The following is a 20,790-nucleotide window of genomic DNA, read 5'->3' on the forward strand; positions in this document are numbered from 1 at the left end:
GATGTCATCTTAGTGACATCATGCACAAAAGTGCACTAATAGCTTGTTTTAAATTGTCAAACTTGCACTTTCTGTTTTGAAATTACATGAATGTTTGTGCCACTGCTTAATAACTGTTTAATAAATACAGTTTTGGTTAATTGACTTAGTTGTGATTTCCCTCTCTGTATGAAAGTTTAAAAGTAGCATATATTAATGGAGTATGAAGAAGAATGTTTTAATGTAGACGCATAGAATCACCATACTGCTGTGATTATATGTATCAGAAGATACATATAATCATATTTTACATACATTTTACATATATATTTTTTTATTTTTTTTTATTTTGTTTTAATCTTCTATTCCCCCTCCTTGTTTACCTGTATCTCATCTTTTTTTGTAAGGGGCGCTGGAAGCCGGCAGACCCGTCAGCGATCCTGTTCTGTCTCCCTGTAATGTTTGTCTAAACTTGAATGGGATTGTGCTGAAAATTTTAATTTTCCGGAAGGAACTCTCCTGACGGAATAAATAAAGTACTATCTAATCTAATCTAATCAAATGTTCATTCAAGGCTAAGGCAAAATATGGAGATATATATTGTGTATCGTGACATGGCCTAAAAATATGGAGATATTAAATACGGCCATATCGCCCAGCCCTACTCCCAAGCTGTATTGACACTGCACTGGTGTTTCATGATGGTTCTGCATATGATTGACCTGCAAATAAAATTTGAATAGAATAGTTGTCACTGTCATTGATCAGCAGATGAGCAACAAAATTGTGATGGACTACTCTTCCCCCTGTGCAGTTAAAAATAGTACATTTAATGTAAATACAAACTTGGCCCTGCAATGAAGTGGCGACTTGTCCAGGGTGTACGCCGCCTTCTGTCCGATTGTCGCGTAGATAGGCACGAGCGACCCAAAAGGGAATACGAGGTAGAAATTAGATGGATCGATGGACAAATAAGAAAACAGTTTACCTTATTTGGTAAGGTAGACATCAAAAGGCCACACTTCAGAATTTAATTTATATCAATGATGGAGACATAAACTGGTGTCAAACGCTACACGCCACTCCTCCTCCTCCTCCATTTAATATGAGCTGTCACTTGAGAGTCGAAAGAAGTGCTTCCTGTTTTGGTGTGTCACAGTAAAACTACACAGCAGGTGTATCCGTCACTTTTTTTGTTCTTAAAGTAATACACACGTCGAGGGACACAGTATCACTCCTTGTGTTTCATAATGGATCGACAGTTTAGTAAAGTTTGACCCATCACTTCCTTACAGGATTAAGGTGGACCAGGACTTCAGGAGATGGTCTTCATAGACGGGTTGTGGACATGTTAACATGTCCCACTGTTTCTGCATGTCTGTGTGTTGTTTTTCTTTAGTTCATCATTCTGTATATGATGTGAAAACCAGGGGTGTCCCGATACAACTTTTTTTTGTACCTCTATAGCGATACCGATATTGATCTAATAGAATATCAGCACATAATTATTATTTTGTAGTATGCAATGTGAGAACAGGTTTGATCAAGTGAAATGAGTCAAACAGAGAACAATGAAAACACTAACTATAGAATAGAATCGAATGTATTAAAAGCAACTCCAGTATCAGTGCGACAGTCTACAAATATGCAAAACATAGGAAGGAAAGGAAAGAAACATAGTGCAAAATGAGGTAAGGTGCACAGTCCAGTCCTGAGAACGAATGTTCTGAATGTGTTGTTTAGATATTAAATATTATACTGCTGTATTTTTCGGACTATAAGACACAGTTTTTTTCGTAGTTTGGCCAGGGGTGCGACTTATACTCAGGAGCGACTTATGTGTGGAATTATTAACACATTACCGTAAAATATCAAGTAATATTATTTAGCTCATTCACGTAAGAGACTAGACCAGTGGTTCTTAACCAGGGTTCGATCGAAACCTAGGGGTTCGGTGAGTTGGCCTCAGGGTTTCGGCGGAGGTCAAAACACACCCGACTCATCGTGTAAATACAAACTTCTCCCTATCGGCGTATTACGGATACGACACCAGCTAACTGATTTACAGGTGTGTAATTTGTTGTAAGTTTATGCATTGTGTTGGTTTTGTTGTTTGAAGAAGGTGATGTTCATGCACCGTTCATTTTGTGCACCAGTAAAAAAAAACATGGTAACACTTTAGTACGGGGAACATATTTACCATTATTTAATTGCTCATTAACATGCAAATTTGTAACATATTGGCTCTTAACTAGTCATTAAGTTCTTATTAATGCATTATTTGGAGTGGCCTTATTATAACCATAACCCTCTAACTCCGACCCTAACCAAATAACTCTAAATTAAGTCTTTATCACTTAGAATATGTTCCCCTATTGTCCAAATAACTTTAAATTAAGTCTTTGTTACTTAGAACAGTGGTTCTCAAATGGGGGTACTGGAAGGTATGCCAAGGGCTACGTGGGATTTTTTTTTTAAATATTCTAAAAATAGCAACAATTCAAAAATCCTTTATAAATATATTTATTGAATAATACTTCAACAAAATATGAATGTAAGTTCATAAACTGTGAAAAAAAGTACAACAATGCAATATTCAGTGTTGACAGCTAGATTGTTTGTGGACATGTCCCATAAATATTGATGTTAAAGATTTATTCTTTTGTGAAGAAATGTTTAGAATGAAGTTGATAAATCCAGATGGATTTCTATTACAACCCCCAAAGAGGGCACTTTAAGTTGATGATTACTTTTATGTGTAGAAATCTTTATTTAGAATTGAATCGCTTGTTTATTTTTCAACAAGTTTTTAGTTATTTTTATGTTTTTTTTTTCCAAATAGTTCAAGAAAGACCACTAAAAAATTAGCAATATTTCGGACTGTTATACAATTTAATAAATAAGAAACTGATGACATAGTGCTGTATTTTACTTCTTTATCCGTTTTTTTTTCAACCAAAAATGCTTTGTTCTGATCAGGGGGTACTTGAATAAAAAAAAAAGTTCACAGGATATGTTAGAATATGTTCCCCATACTAAAGTGTTACAAAAAAACACAGAACTTTGTCTAGAATTTGAAAAAAAAAATGAATAAATAAATTCACTAAAGAAGGGTTAGGTAAATGCACATATGAAACTGGTGGGGTTCGGTACCTCCAACAAGGTTAAGAACCACTGGACTAGACGTATAAGATTTCATGGGATTTATCGATTAGGAGTGACAGATTGTTTGGTAAACGTATAGCATGTTCTATATGTTATAGTTATTTGAATGACGCTTACCATAATATGTTACGTTAACATACCAGGCGCCTTCTCAGCTGGTTATTTATGCGTCATATAACGTACACTTATTCAGCCTGTTGTTCACTATTCTTTATTTATTTTAAATTACCTTTCAAATGTAGATTCTTGGTGTTGGGTTTTATCAAATAAATTTCCCCCCAAAATGCGACTTATACTCCAGTGCGACTTATATATGTTTTTTTTTCTTCTTTATTATGCATTTTTGGCCGGTGTGACTTATACTCCGGAGCGACTTATACTCCGAAAAATACGGTATATACATATATACAGAAGCATTCAGATTATTATTTTTATTATCATTATCATTATAATTGACCATCTGGGATGGAGTATTGCTCTCTTTAAGTTGAAGTGGAGTGGTAATTGTTTTTGGCGACTTGTGGTCACAGTAATGCATGAAGTTAAGCTCACGACACAGTAAGTTGAATGATGTGGACCCGTTTTTTACTGGATACTTTCTAATACGCTTCTGCCTTGGAGACGGTTTATATTGACAAATGTGCTGTTTTAGATTGCAGTATTGTTCAATTGTTTTTACTTACGTCTAGCTTGTGTGCTATTGTGTGCTTTGCTGTTGTGTAGCTGCCAGCTCCTACCCTCTTTTTAAAAGACTTGACTAAATTACAAGAAAAGACCAACATTGTGTGTTTACTGGAGGAAATTTAAAGGCCTACTGAAATTAGATTTTCTTATTTAAACGGGGATAGCAGGTCCATTCTATGTGTCATACTTGATCGTTTCGCGATATTGCCATATTTTTGCTGAAAGGATTTAGTAGAGAACATCCACAATAAAGTTCGCAACTTTCGGTGTTAAGAGAAATGCCTTGCCTCTACCGGAAGTCGCAGACGATGACGTCACAAGTGTGGGGGCTCCTCAGATATCCACATTGTTTTTAATGGGAGCCTCCAACAAAAAGTGCTATTCAGACCGAGAAAACGACAATTTCCCCATTAATTTGAGCGAGGATGAAATTTTCGTGTTTGAGGATATTGATAGCAACGGACTAGAAAAAAAGATTAAAAAAAAATAAGTTTTAAAAAAAAGCAATTGCATTGGGACGGTTTCCGATGTTTTTAGACACATTTACTAGGAAATTTCTGGGAAATCCCTTATCTTTCTATTTTGTTGCTAGTGTTTTAGTGAGTTAAACAGTACCTGATAGTTTAAGGTGTACGTCCACGGGTGTCTTGACGCCAATGTCTCAGGGGAGTTGACGGCAGCTTTATGGATGGCACAAGCTCAGCTTTTCTCCGGTAAGAAGCGACTTTTTACCACAATTTTCTCACCGAAACCTGCTGGTTGACATTCCGTCGTGATTCATGTTTGCTTGACCGCGCTCTGATCCATAGTAAAGTTTCACCTCCAGGAATTTTAAGCAAGGAATCACCGTGTGTTTGTGTGGCTAAAGGCTAAAGCTTCCCAACTCCATCTTTCTACTGTGACTTCTCCAATATTAATTGAACAAATTGCAAAAGATTTAGCAACACAGATGTCCAAAATACTGTGTAATTATGCTGTTAAGGCAGACGACTTTTAGCTCTGTGTGTGTGCAGCACTCATATTTCGTTAAAACCTGTGACGTCTTGCGTACACGTCATCATTACACGACGTTTTTAAATCGAAACTCCCGGGAAATTTAAAATTGTAATTTAGTAAACTAAAAAGGCCGTATTGGCATGTGTTGCAATGTTAATTATTCATCATTGATATATAAACTATCAGACTGCGTGGTGGGTAGTAGTGGGTTTCAGTAGGCCTTTAAGATGGTAACTGGCTGTCCAGCTTTGCGCAATTTGGACATCTCACATGCAAGTCGATATTATCTTGTTTTTTGCAAAATATGGGATCAGGACACCCCTCATGAAAACATCATTGTTGGATGCAAGTTTAAAATGAACATTTAGAAAAAATCACCCTAACAAGCCTTACCTTTCAAACTCAAGGTGCTCTAGGTGACTGCTGGCCAGACCCGACTGGCTGCCTTTCGCCCGACCTTCCTTTCTCCCCCAGCGTGACCTCCGTGATAAATCGCCACGCCAACAGTCTCGCCATGAGCCCCGACACTCCCCCGGAGACCTGGCCCGGCAGGGAAAGCGCCGCCTACGCCGCGGCCGACGAACGGGAGGGAGAGGAGTCGGACAGAAAACAGAAGAAGAAGAAGAAAAGGCGACAAAAAGAGGAGGGCTCTCATGAACACTTTGAGGTGCAGTCCCAGGGAGAAAACGCCGCCTCGGCGCAACTACCCCACCAGCAGAAAAGTGGAGACGGCGTGTGGGAAGAGCAGATTTGGAAGAGTGGAGGGCGGGGTAAGAAGGGGAAAAGCAGGAAGAAGATTCCTGAAGAGTGGGAAGTGAATCCTGAACAAATGGACACTGATGCTAAAATCACACAGGACGTGATGAAGGATCTTGGAAGTTCAGCTCTGATTGACATCTCCTTTCCTGACCCCAAGCAGACTTCCTGGAAGAAGGAGATCTTCCCAGAGGAAGGTTTGATTCCCGCTCCTCTATCTCACGATCTGTTGTCTCCTGAGAGCGTTTCCATCAGTCCACTCGTGCTGAACAGCGAGCTGAAAGCCACGGCAGCTCCGTTCACCATGCCCTCCTCCACCTGTCCTGGACCTGCAGCCTCCTTAGCCGGGCCTCAAAGTCCAGATGAACCCTTTAATCTGCTGATCGATGTTAAAGATGTGGACATGGTTGACAGCGGGATGTTTGACAGCAGCAGTTTTTTCCAGGAGCCTCGCATACAAGCCATGGACACGTCTGCTTTTAGTCCTTCTCCGCAGCCGAGCGCCAACCTTTCCGTAGAAGGTGCGGTGTTGGCGTCGGCCCCGCCCCTGTCCCCGTCAGACGCTTCATGGCTGCTGAACAACTCGCAAGTGAGCAGCAATAACGAGCAGTTCGATTTCAGCGACACGAGCGCTCCAAGTCCAAGCCTGGTCTTCGACACCCCGAGCCCCGCCCCCCTGCGCTCCCCTAAAACCACAGCACAACAATCCAAAAGCAAAGATCACAAACACGACCTAAAACAATCCAAGAAGTCACGTTCGTCTCCTCTTCAAAGTCCGACATCAGCAGAGGTGAAGCAGTTCCCGCCAGCAGAGTCTGCAGGTATCAGCCCGGCTTCTTCCCCATCAGCCAGCCCTCTCGGACCTCCTGGATCTGCTCTTAATCCTGCAGCCAAGCCTTTCTTCCCCAGTTTTGCTGATTCTTTGGAACAACCAACTGTGGTCGCCCCCGCCATCCAAGGTTGGTTGTGGATTATGGAGACAAAATGTCCGTCTTTTTACGCAACCAACAGAAATGTGGGATTGCAAAGAAACAAAACAATTGTAAACTCAAAGAAATAGATTTCAAATGAAAATTATATTTTCAAACAAAAAACTTCAATTTTGTTTGCAATTTGTTTTGGGTTGTTTTTTTGTTTTTTTTAAATAGTTTTTGTTTTGTTTTTGTTTACAAATCTCTTTTTAGTTGCAAATCGTTTTTTGTTTATGATTGGTTTCTTATTGTTACAATTATTATTAGTGGTTGCAAATATTTTTTCTCGGTTAAACATCTTTTTGGATACATTTTAGTTGCAAATAATTTTTAGATGAAAAAACATTCTTTTCTGGTTATCATTTTTTTGGGTTACAAATAATTTTTTGTTAAATACTTTTTTGGGGTTATTTTTTTTCATGATTGCGTATAATTTTTTGGGGGTTACAAAAAATTGCTTTTGTTCCAAATAATTTTTGGGTTGCAAAACATTTTTTTCTAGAAAACTTTTTGGGGGGTTACGAATAAGCATTTTTTCGTTTGTTTGTTGTTGCAAATTGTTTCGGTAACAAATTATTTTTTTAGTTGCAAATAGTTTTCTGGAGACAAATTGTGTTTATTTAACTTAAATTTTGTGGGCAGGTCTTCATCTGAACGATATGTTAGAAGCCTTTGCATTGGTCAGTATCGCCTAACCCAAGTCTTTGGTAATTTTCCTCCACATTTGTTTAATGTGTGTGTGTGTGTGTGTGTGTGTGTGTGTGTGTGTGTGTGTGTGTGTGTGTGTGTGTGTGTGTGTGTGTGTGTGTGTGTGTGTGTGTGTGTGTGTGTGTGTGTGTGTGTGTATATATATGTATGTATATATATATATATATATATATATATATATATATATATATATATATATATATATATATATATACAGGTATATATCTATAGATGTATGTATGTCTATACAAGTATATATGTATGTGTGTAATGTTTGTGTGTGTGTATATATATATATATATACATGTATATGTATATATATTATGTATATATGTATGTGTGTATATGTATATATATATATGTATATGTATGTGTATGTATATATATATATATGTATGTATGTGTGTGTATACATATATATATACATACATATATATATGTATGTATGTATATATATATATATATATATATGTATGTATGTATATATACATACATACATACATATATATATATATATATATATATATATATATATATATATATATATATATATATGTATGTATGTATATATACATACATACATACATATATATATATATATATATATATATATATATATATATATATATATATATATATATATATATATATATATATGGTCATCACACCATTATCAGAAATCGACCAATAAAAAGGCTTGTAACATTTTGCTCAGAGGAATCCCACAAAGAGTGAAGTTGAGTTGTGAACAAAAAAACAATTGGCAAACAAAATTTGAAACATGTAATTTTTCACAACCAAAAGTATTTATTTTGTTTGAAAATATATATTTTTTTAGTTTGCCCCAAAATTTTTTGTATGGTTGCTTAAAAAGACACCAAATTCTCTCCATAGAGGATGGACTAGAAGTGGTTAATAAAGTTAAACTTAAATAATAGTTTAGAGTTATGTGTAATGTTTCTAACCAGTTATGTTCGTACACACTATATTGTTCATGCATGTGGATTGTTTTCACTAAAATTTTGGTCGGGGGTTTTTGTTTTGTCTGCGTACTGAGTGAGTGTGGGCTTGTACGAGTGACTAATGACCCGGAGGCTGTGGACCGCGTTTATATTCGTCCAATAAACTGCTGTTGTTACAGTTAACCACGTTTATGGTTGCAGGTTTGCTGCTACTAACAAATTCACAACACTTTTGTTCCTCAGTGTCATGGCATGGCTGTCATTTCCACAACAAAATCCTCTCTTGGTCTGCTGTGGAGTCGCATGGTTCATATTTGTTGCTGTTGCCATGTATAGCATCAATCTATCACTTGGTTCCTTTCTTGTGTGTCCATTAACAACTTCTTCTCTCGCAGCCGCCTCCTTAATTTTTTACAATTTACACAAACTAATCTTGACAGGAAAAAAACATTTACTTAATTGCTTTCCGTTTGTCCTGTTGGTCTTTTTAAGTGATTCTAAAATACTGTACATTTTCTGACCAGTGATGTCCCCCCCAGCACCCAACTTGTCCAAATCTCACCAAACTTGTGTTAAACGTTTGTGCTGTCAAAATGTATTGATTTTTTTCTTTATTTCCCATAATTTTCTGGCCATAAGATGCACTTAAAATAATTTCATTTTCTCAAAATGGACAGTGTGCTTGCTTAATTTACAGATTAGTTTTGTTTGTTCTTAAAGACCTCAAGCTATTGTGTCAGCTATTGTATGTGTCACTGCCATCTATCATGACTATACATGGTGTCATGATAGATGGCAGCCACACATAAGCGACACGTGTGGACTGCAGGTTGACGTCTATTCAATAAATGACGCTAGCAAGTATATGCAAGCAAACGACAACAGAACTTTGATTTTTCATTGCGAATATAAAACATTACCACCGGCGCTCAAAAATCCTTCTAAATGTTTCAGTACGACTTTGGTTAACTACGTCGTACCGCTTGATGGATTGTTGGCACATTACGACTACCGTAGTCCGACGTGCTCTGCTTCAACATACGGGTATTATTATGGTGAGTGTATAGGACCCCAACATGGTACCTATTAGGACACATATTATCTGCCATTTTGTTTCGACCAATTACGCAAATCCAACTTTTTTTAACCTCTTGGTTTTTGCTAATGTGTATTTGGGATCTGCATAAGTCCTGAAAATGTGCGCGTCCACCTTTGTAGTCCGTACTGTAGTCAATAAGGTCCTTCTTTTTCTCTACCTTTTTGTTATGGGCATTTCTAATACAAAACCCGTTTCCATATGAGTTGGGAAATTGTGTTAGATGTAAATATAAACGGAATACAATGATTTGCAAATCATTATTAACCCATATTCAATTGAATGCACTACAAAATTTAATGTTCAAACACATAAACTTTATTATTTTTTTGCAAATAATAATTAACTTAGAATTTCATGGCTGCAACACGTGACAAAGTAGTTGGGAAAGGGCATGTCCACCACTGTGTTACATAACCTTTTCTTTTAACAACACTCAATCACTCAATAAACGTTTGGGAACTGAGGAAACTAATTCTTAAATCTTTGAAAGTGGAATTCTTTCCCATTCTTGTTTTATGTAGAGCTTCATTCGTTCAACAGTCTGGAGTCTCCGTTGTCGTATTTTCGCTTCATAATGCGCCACACATTTTTGATGGGAGACAGGTCTGGACTGCAGACGGGCCAGGAAAGTCCCCGCACGCTTTTACTACGAAGCCACGCTGTTGTAACATGTGGCTTGGCATTGTCTTGCTGAAATAAGCAGGGGCGTCCATGATAATGTTGCTTGGATGACAACATATGTTGCTCCAAAACCTGTATGGACCATTCAGCTTTAATAGTGCCTTCACCGATGTGTAAGTTACCCATGCCTTGGGCACTAATACAACCCCATACCATCACAGATGTTGGCTTTTGAACTTTGCGCCTATAACAATCCGGATGGTTATTTTCCTCTGTTCCGGAGGACACCACTTCCACAGTTTCCAAATATAATTTGAAATGTCAGACCACAGAACACTTTTCCACTTTGCATCAGTCCATCTTAAATGATCTCGGGCCCAGCGAAGCCGGCGGCATATCTGGGTGTTGTTGATAGATGGGTTTTGCTTTGCATAGTAGAGTTTTAACTTGCACTTACAAATGTAGCGACAAACTGTATTTACTGACAGTGATTTTATGAAGTGTTACGGAGCCCGTGTGGTGATTTCTTACACACTGATGTCGGTTTTTGATGCAGTACCGCCTGAGGGTTCAAAGGTCCGTAATATCATCGCTTACGTGCAGTGATTTCTCCAGATTCTCTGAACCTTTTGATGATTTTACGGACCGTAGATGGTAAAATCCCTAAATTCCTTGCAATACCTCGTTGGGAAATGTTGTTCTAAAACTGTTCGACAATTTGCTTACAAAGTGGTGACCCTCGCCCCATCCTTGTTTGTGAATTACTTAGCATTTCATGGAAGCTGTTATTATACCCAATCATGGCACCCACCTGTTCCCAATTAACCTGCACACCTGTGGGATGTTCCAAATAAGTGTTTGATGAGCATTCCTCAACTTTATCAATATTTATTGCCACCTTTCCCAACTTCTTTGTCACGTGTTGCTGGCATCAAATTCTAAAGTTAATGATTATTTGCAAACAAAAAAATGTTTATCAGTTTGAACATCAAATATGTTGTCTTTGTAGCATATTCAACTGAATATGGGTTGAAAATGTTTAGCAAATCATTGTATTCCGTTTATATTTACATCTAACACAATTTCCCAACTCATATGGAAACGGGGTTTGTAGATAGTAGCGGACAATTCAGAAAATGTATTTTAGAATTACTTAAACCAGGGGTGTCAAATTCATTTTTGCTCAGGGGCCGTATGGAGGAAAATCTGTACACATGCAGGCCGGACTATTAAAATCATGGCATTAAAACAAAAAATATAAAGACAACTTCAGATTCTTTTCTTTGTCTTACTTTGGCCAAAAATAGAACAAAACCATTGTGAATATATTACAAAAAAAAAATACAGAAAAAAATACCGGCAGCAGTAAAGTTTAGATCCATGATGGAAAGAAGAAAGTGAATGAATGTTTGTAACTGAATACATTTACATATGCATAAGAATGTGTTAAATTAATTAACTTTGATGACAACCTTTTTACAACACACAATATAGAATGTGCGATATAACAGGATAATGCATACATTTATCATTTGTTTTCAAAACGATATTGAAAATTTGTCGCGCCAACCCTGATAGAGTATTGTTGCACGCAAAACAGCAGAAGGCGGTTGTGGCCTCATTCTAATACTAATTAAATATTGCGGGGGCCATAGATAATTCATTCGTGGGCTGGATTTGACCCGCTGGCTTTGACTTTGACACCCCAGACCTAAATGGTACAAATGAACATTTTTACAGCACAAACAAATAGCAGTATTATTTTAACATTTGCACCTGACAATGGTTCATATTTGCATAGGGGAATTTTTGGTTTTGAAATGTCGAAGTTTGACTATTTTTTTTGGGTCTTTTTCACTTTGCATGTCCCATCATTGCTGCTTTGGACACATCTACCTCCCAGGTAAGTCTCGCTTTATGTTGTCTTACGGTGTTAGAAATATCTACTGTATGTAATGTAACATTTCAGTATCCACGGCTACAAACGATGCAAAGTAAACCACTCAAAGCAAACATTTTAGTTATTTGTTTTAATGGGAATCCCCAATAATAAACTGATATCATTTGCAAATTTACAACCTCAAAAAACACCCAGATAAACAAATAAACGCTGTACATATTGGTTAATCTAGTGAGGTCTTTTCATTGGCTTCAGCTCTGGCGGAGCACCTAGAAGAAGATCACCTTTGAGTATTCATGGGAAAGTAAAAGTAGTAACAATGTTTCTGTTGGTGAGCTTGTGGGAGAATTAAGCTACACTTCAAGGTTAGAAGTGGCACGGCAGGCTAAGGTTCGGTAGTGTCAAGCATTCTTTCAGCATAACCACCCTGTGCGAGGTTGATAGCTGCATCAAATCGTTAAATGCACGACTATTCTAAGACAAAGTTTACCTTCCGACATGTAAATACTTTTACCATCAGCAGTATTACGGTTGTCAAAATGAACCCGATAAAGAATTAGCCGAAATGTCCTTTGACGGTTAACATGTTTGTGTCCTGTGTGGCTTTTGGTCTGTTCGGTAGCGAGGAAAATGCAGCTGGGCCACAAGCAGGAAGTAAATTGAATGGCATGTCGAGCTCCAACATAGCTGATAGCTCGCTCTCCTGACAAGACTTAAGTTATTTTAATTCCTTGTCAAGTGAGTACATACTGGGGATGAAACAATATAATGATGAACCTCAGTAAAATTCCCCACCGTTAGTAAGCTGTTTAAATGTTTAAGTATCGAAAAACCATCATTTATTAATGCATTTTAGGCAACACTGCTTACTTCCGAAAAAAAAAAATTTGCTACATCCCAAAAGCGGCATTTTGCTCGACAAAAAAATGACAGAAAGCAACTACGCGGACTTTGATCCAGGAGCTGTTTCCATTGATTAACTGGAACGTTGCCACAACTTGTTTATAAAGTTTTCAGTTTATTCACTGGGGTGCTCACTCGTTCTGCAACTAATTGCTAACTTTGTCAGTGTTCCAATAACATCAATACTAGCTAAAATGTTTTGTCATCTTATCGACTTGATGACAAGCTGTGAAGTATCAACGCGCTGATGTACAAAGATTTTGTATTAGATGTGAGATATATCACTCCTGTTTATTTTTGTTGGCCAAATTGCTGCTCTGAACCACATGGTGGTGTTGGAGAAGAACAAAGCTTGTTCGTTAGACTTCATCTTCAATAGTCAAACTGCTTTGAGTTTTATATTGATATCAAAAAGTAAACACATGTGACAGAGAATTTTGTAAGGTACATTTCTATATAACTGAAACTCTTAATGGATCTGTCCTGATACAGCATGTACATACATTAGTACATGCACATTTACAAAATTCAAAACAAAAATATTGTACATAACATCCAGTACATGATATACTATACATATACAGAACATGATATACATCATGTACTGTACATTATATATATACAGTACATATATTGTACATAACATAAATTATAGTATATAAAGCACATCATATAATGTACATAACATACAGTACTCTTTATACTGTACATCACATATTGTACATAACACAAAGTACATTACATACAGCACATCACATTCTGTACATACCGTACAGTACATCATATACTATACATGATGTACAGTACATTATATACAGTGCATCCTAAAATGTGCATAATATAGAGTACATCACATACAGTACATTGTATACCATACATAACACACAGTACATTATATACAGCACAACATATACTGTACATAGCATACAGTACATCATACGATACATAACATACAGTACATTAGATAATGTACATAAGATACAGTACATCGTAAACTATTCATAACATACACTGCATTATAAACAGCACATCCTATACTGTAACTAACATACAGTACATCACATACTGAACATAGCATACTGTACATTACATACAGTACATAACATACATTGCATCATATACTGTACATTGGATACAGTACATCGGATAAAGTGCATCACATACAGTACATAGCATACAGTGCATCACATGCTGTACATTACAGTACATTGGATACAGTGCATCATATACTGTACATAACATACAGTACATTGGATACAGTGCATCATATACTGTACATAACATACAGTACATTGGATACAGTCCATCATATACTGCACATAACATACAGTACATTAGATACACTGCATCATATACTGTACATAACATACAGTACATTGGATACAGTGCATCATATACTGTACATAACATACACTACATTGGATACAGTGCATCATATACTGTACATAACATACACTACATTGGATACAGTGCATCATATACTGTACATAACATACACTACATTGGATACAGTGCATCATATACTGTACATAACATACACTACTACGTTGACCGGTCCGCGGATACAAAAAGGTTGGGGACCACTGCTGTACATGACATACAGTGCATCATATACTGTACATAACATACAGTACATTTGATACAGTGTGTCATATACTGTACATGATATACAGTACATTGGATACAGTGCGTCATATACTGTACATGATATACAGTACATTGGATACAGTGCGTCATATACTGTACATGATATACAGTACATTGGATACAGTGCATCATATATTGTACATAATATACAGTACAATGGATACAGTGCATCGCATACTATACATAAAATACAGTATATCACTGTACACTCCACACTGTACATTATATACAGTACATCATATACAGTTTTTACGCAGAGACACAGCGGAGTCATCAACATATTTCAATAGGAACACTTTTCAGTTTTCTACTCATGAGTGATGATTGCATTTTTATACAACAAAAGATTGTGCCTGAGAGTCTGAGGCAGGTGTCATTCACATCATGTGTGTGCATTCATTGCATCATACTGTATTTAAATGGTTTGAACTTTTAGGAATGGTTGTCCTGCAAAAACATGTTGTATTCAGGATTGTGTAGTGATACAAATGTCGATGGTCTTACAGTTAATGTGTACATTGTCAGTCATAATCCATAAAGGTTCTGTAATTTAGGTGTGGAGTTGTCAATGTATATCTCTTGTGGTCGTCACTATAGGGTTGTTGTTGTTGCTGTCCAGAAGGGTATAATAATGCAACTATTTTACTTTCCACATTAAATTTTACAAGACATTTGATGTTTCAAATTGAATGTTGGTTTATTCATCTGATCCAAACTAAGTGCTGTACAGTCTGTGTCTCTGTCCTTGGTGCTGAAACGTTTGACGCTAATCAGACATTATGAGTAGTGGCTAATGTAATGTCAAAATTACTGAGTAAAAATCAAAAGATGTTGATTATTTCTGAACAGATTTTCTCTTCATGCCTCAGCGGATGAAGGTCAACGTTATCATAACAGTTCATAGTTTGCCTCGTTAACTTCATTCCCTGACTGACTGGCAAGTAGAACCCCACTTTATTGGGTCTGCCTGATGAGCTGCTTGGTGATCATTGATGTCAAAGTCATCTCAGTTCAGGGAACATATTCAGTCTAACAAGATGTCAAGCCTAGAAAGAACTAGAAACATTTGTTCTAGTGCAGACATATTTCTGTCTTAGATGTATTTACCACAGGACTGCAATGCATGTGCGGAGAGAGGGTTACATTGCGCCATAGTCTGTTTTGCATAATTGGCCATGACACGTGTGCTTTTCGAACTACAAATTAACTTTCCCTTATTTCTGTCATAACGGGGGGGGGGGGTTTGCAGCTTGCTGCAAAGTTTGTTCTCCCGGGATGCAAACTGACTTTTCCGGACAAGGGTAGCAGGTAGGAACATATTAATTAATCTAACTACAAATCTTGGCAGGGCATGAGGTAAACAAACCTAAACTACGGCGTGGAAAAAACACGAAACTGTGGCATGAAACAATAAACACGATTTACGCGGACACGGCATGAATCGAACAACATGAACTATGGGATCGCATGAAAACGAGCAATGACGCCAGGACGACTCACTGGCAAAGACAGGCTTAAATAATGGTCTCTTGACTATAGCAGGTGCGTGTCCCGAACACCAGAGGCAGGTGTAACTAATAAGTCGCCATGGAAACTAGAAGCAAGGGTGCACAAAAACAGGAACTAATGGGAGTCTTAAAACTAATATAAAATAAAAAAAAAAACATAATCCAGACCACACCATGACAATATCTGTCATTTTTGTTTACATCACAATTGTTTTTAGATGTTAAAATGAGCAATACATTGTATTTGTCAGTCTCCAAAAAGGTCCCGTAAGAACAGACAATCACTAAATATGTCGCTATTAGTCTTTTTGAAAAATAGTCTTTATATGGGCCTGATTACTCTGCAGGTTACCTACCCAGCATGCCTTGTGGTGTGCAGATATATGTGTAATTTTGCACGTGTTAATGCGTTTATTTGATGTACGTGTGGTGGAATGAATATAGTTGTATGGGCCTCATCTATTAAAATCTAAACACCATGCGCTGAAAAGCTTTTTAAAACTTTAGAATTAAAGTAAAAGTAGTATTTTGATATTTTTCGATACGCTTCAATACTTTGTTTTGACAGAAAATCTTTTGATACATCAAACGTGTTGCTTATTGCGATTAAAACAATAATTTGGTCATTAAATAATGTTGTGAACATATTAGAGAACTTGTATTTTACTAGTAAGCAAAGAAAGGCTTCTAATTTGGCTGCTGATCTCAGCATCAAGGGTTGGAATTGGGGGTTAAATCAACAAAAATTATTCCCGGGCGCGGCCACCGCTGCTGCTCACTGCTCCCCGGACTTCACAGGGGGTGATAAAGGGTGATGGGTTAAATGCAGAGAATAATTTCGCCACACCTAGTGTGTGTGTGTGACAATCATTGGTACTTTACTTTAACTTATAAAGTAACATATAGTGTAATTTCTCATTCTATTTTGTCTATATTATGAAGAATTATTTATTTACTTGTTCATTTACTGTTAATATCTGCTCATTTGCTCTTTTAACATGTTCTTTCTACACTTCTGATAAAATGTAATAATCATTTATTTTTCTGTCGTTTGCTAATTGCTAATTTATATAAGGTTTGGGTGATATTATTCAATCCAATACCAAGTAGTTACAGGGTCATACATTGGTCATATTTAAAGTTCTTCTGTGTCCAGGCATGTATTTCATGGGTTGTAGTCCATGGGTTTATAAACATTAAAAAAAAGACAAAAGATGTTGTGATAGTAAAAAAAAAAAATATTGACATAATCATTGTAGTATCGTCTATAGCCCGCTCTTGTACTTGGTATCATTACAGTTGTCGGCATTTGTTTACATTCAGGAACGCTAGCTTGCTGTTAGCGGTTAGCTATTGCATCCTACTACGGTGTGTAGTAAAGTGTTTTAGCTATTCCTCGTCCTGCAGGGATGATACTGATAAAAAAACGCCTTTGAGGCGATGATTAGAGATTTAGAAGAAGCTAAAACACTACCGACTGCGAATGGACGTTACCTGCTGGCTAGCTAATAGCTAACAAGAGCAACAGCGAAGCATCTCTTGCAGCTAAAATATGTTTATTCTCCCTTTTCTATCTTTAGCTGTTTCTGCTAGTAAGTACTTCGTGCGTGTGCGTTGCCTAATGTGCGCATTTTGCTTGTTTGACATGACGATGGCACACCGTTACGTCTGGGAGGAAAAAAAAGAACTGATATTTTTGAGAAGCAGTATAGTACCGTTTTAAATCATTAGTACCGCTGTGCTTTATTAGTACCGGTATACCGTACAGTCCTACTATATATACATATTCATATATATTAAAAAAAAATCACCGACATTTCCAGAAACCGTTATTACCCGGAAATCTTTTACCCAGAAAAACAATTATTGCGTTTACACCTCAATGTTCTCAGAAAAACATGTTCAGTTGTGGCTCAAAATACGAGTTGATGCAGCTCTTACTTTGAAAAGGTCATTATGAAACATTGAATGCTTGGCCCCCAAAATATCACAATTTCAACATGTACCTTTTTCACTTCCGATACGACACTGATAGTGGAGCCTTAAGTATTGGCTGATGTCAGTGTTAATCTGATACAATATTAGCAGGAGTCATGCATTATTACATTATACATTATTACACTATACTTTATTATTTGTGTAGTGTTGTCCTGATACAAAAATGTTGGTACTGTTACCAAAATGTACTTCTGTACTTTTCAGTACTTTTCTAAATAAAGGGGCCACGACAAATAGCATTATTGGCTATATTTTAACAAAAAAATGTTCGGTTACATTAAACATATGTTTCTTATTGCAAGTTTGTCCTTAAATAAAATAGTGAACATACAAGACAACTTGTCTCTTAGTAGTAAGTAAGCAAACAAAGGCTCCTAATTTAGCTGCTGACATATGCAGTAACATATTGTGTCATTTAGGATTATATTATTTTGTCAAAATTATGATGTGGTAGGAAATTGATTATTAATTTACTTGTTCATTTACTGTTAATATCTGCTTATTTTCTCTTTTAACATGTTCTATCTACACTTCTGTTAAAATGTAATCACTTTTTCTTCTGTTGTTTGGATGCTTTACATTAGTTTTGGATAATACCACAAATTTGGATATCAATCCGATACCAAGTCATTAAAGGATCATACAATGGTCATAATTTAAATCCTCATGTCCAGGGACGTATTGTCATGATCTGTGGATCATGTTTTTGTTATTTTCTGTTAGTTTTAAGACTCCATTAGTTCCTGTTTTTGTGCACCCTTGTTTGTGTAAGTTTCCATGACGACTTATGATTTTCACCTGCCTCTTGCGTCCGGGACACACTTGTCTCTAATCAAGAAACCAGTATTTAAGCCTGTCTTTGTCTGTCAGTAGGCCTGGCGTCTTTGCTTATGTCATGCCATTGTTGGCTTCATGCCTTGCCAAGTAAGTTTTTGTTTGTTCATGCCACAGTTAATGAGTTTTTACCTTGTCCATAGTTTATTCTAAGTGTTCGCTTTTGGTTCCTGCGCTAAGATGTGCCTTTGCATTGTGCGCCTTTTGTTTGTACCTAGTTGATAGTCAAGATTAAATCATATTCCTACCTTCAAGCCCTTTCCGGAATAGTCCGTTTGCTTCCTGGGAGAACAATCCTCTCAGTAAAGTTTGTAAACATACATTAATTTAAAACGAGCGGTACTTTTTAGAGGCAGTATAGTATCGAATGATTCATTAGTATCGTGGTACTATACTAATACCGGTATACTGTACAACCGTAATGAAACGTTACAACAGGTTTGATCAAGTCAAATTATTTAAAGAGGTCAATGATAGATATAAAATACCTTAACCTATTCATGCTTGTCAATATAAACTATTTTTATAGAATTGACCTGTTTGGCTCAAACAATTTTTGTCAACGCAAGCCATCAACCATGTACGGTAACATTTAGTCAGTTATATTTCATTTAATGTTATCTTTCTATTGTGTTGGGATGTTGATACATGCACCTATTTGTATGATAAGAACACAAAGACCACATGTCTGTGGAAACCTATAATAGATGAGGCCTCTCATGTACTCACAAGAGTGAACGTAGCCAATGCCGTCGCCAGCAAACATGTGGCTGGAACAGGCACAGTGATGAGGAGTCGGTCACCATGGCAACAAGAGGCTCTTCTTTTGGCACCTAATGGGAAGAGGGTCCACTGTGGAAGCAAAGGATGTTTAGTGAAGGAGTGTTGTGACTGTGCTGGGAAGAAAATGAGATGATGGCGCTATAAATAGACATCTGTAAAGACCCTCTCTCGCTCTGGCAGCCATGTTTTTGTCTGCCAACCCCTGCAGAGATAGCTCGCGTATTTTTCGACACCTTTGATTTTGACTCCATTAAAATCCTTAAACCCTGTCCAGTGTTTCACAGCAAACATGTTTAGTATTTTTACATAGCATACAGTATTAGGTTTTATATATTAAAGATAATCTAATATGTTTAAAAAACGGTACGGTGTGGGACTAAAGTGTTGTACGTGGGAAAACAAAAAACACCCACCCCCAAAAAATGTATGTTAACCTTTATGTTCCTGATGGCATTGTTTTGTTTTTAAAATTTAAAGGCCTACTGAAACCCACTACTACCGACCACGCAGTCAGATAGTTTATATATCAATGATGAAATATTAACATTGCAACACATGCCAATACGGCCTTTTTAGTTTACTAAATTGCAATTTTCAATTTCCGGGGAGTTTGTTGTTGAAAACGTCGCGGAGTGATGACGTGTACGCGTGACGTCACGGACTGTAAGGAAATATTAGCGCTGCACACACAGCTAAAAGTCGTCTGCTTTAACCGCTTAATTACACAGTATTTTGGACATCTGTGTTGCTGAATCTTTTGCAATTTGTTCAATTAATAATGGAGAAGTCAAAGTAGAAAGATTGAGTTGAGAAGCTTTAGCCTTTAGCCACACAAACACACCGTGATTCCTTGTTTAAAATTCCCGGAGGTGAAGCTTTCCTATGGATCAGAGCGGTCAAACGAACATGGATCCTAACCAAATGTCAACCAGCAGTTTTCGGTGAGAAAATTGTGGTTAAAAAGTCAGTTCTTACCGGAGATCAGCTGAGCTTGTGCCGTCCATACAGCTACCGTCGACTTCCCTCAGACATTGGCCTCAAGACACCCGTGGACAAACCTTCCTGACTATCAGGTACTATTAAACTCACTTAAAAGACTAGCAACACAATAGAAAGATAAGGGATTTCCCAGAATTATCCCAGTAAATGTGTCTAAAAACATCTGAACCCGTCCCAATGCAATCGCCTTTTTTTTTTATAGCCCTTTGCTATCAATATCCTCAAACACAAATCTTTCATCCTCGCTCAAATTAATGGGGAAATTGTTGTTTTCTCT

The 20,790-nt window shown here is 37.0% G+C and overlaps 1 protein-coding gene across 5 annotated transcripts in view; it reads left to right on the forward strand.

Moving 5' to 3' along the window:
* The window catches only part of LOC133569658 (microtubule-associated protein 4), a 237,986-nt gene that overhangs the window by 151,321 nt on the left and 65,875 nt on the right, over window positions 1-20,790 (forward strand). For all 5 annotated transcript variants that reach the window (XM_061922162.1, XM_061922163.1, XM_061922166.1 and 2 more), the window contains one exon: window positions 5,232-6,539. In XM_061922162.1, the coding sequence (XP_061778146.1) occupies window positions 5,232-6,539 (1,308 nt within the window). The remainder of the gene's footprint in view (window positions 1-5,231; window positions 6,540-20,790) is intronic.

This window comes from Nerophis ophidion, linkage group LG15 (assembly GCF_033978795.1).
Source record: "Nerophis ophidion isolate RoL-2023_Sa linkage group LG15, RoL_Noph_v1.0, whole genome shotgun sequence".
NCBI classification, from domain to species: domain Eukaryota; kingdom Metazoa; phylum Chordata; class Actinopteri; order Syngnathiformes; family Syngnathidae; genus Nerophis; species Nerophis ophidion.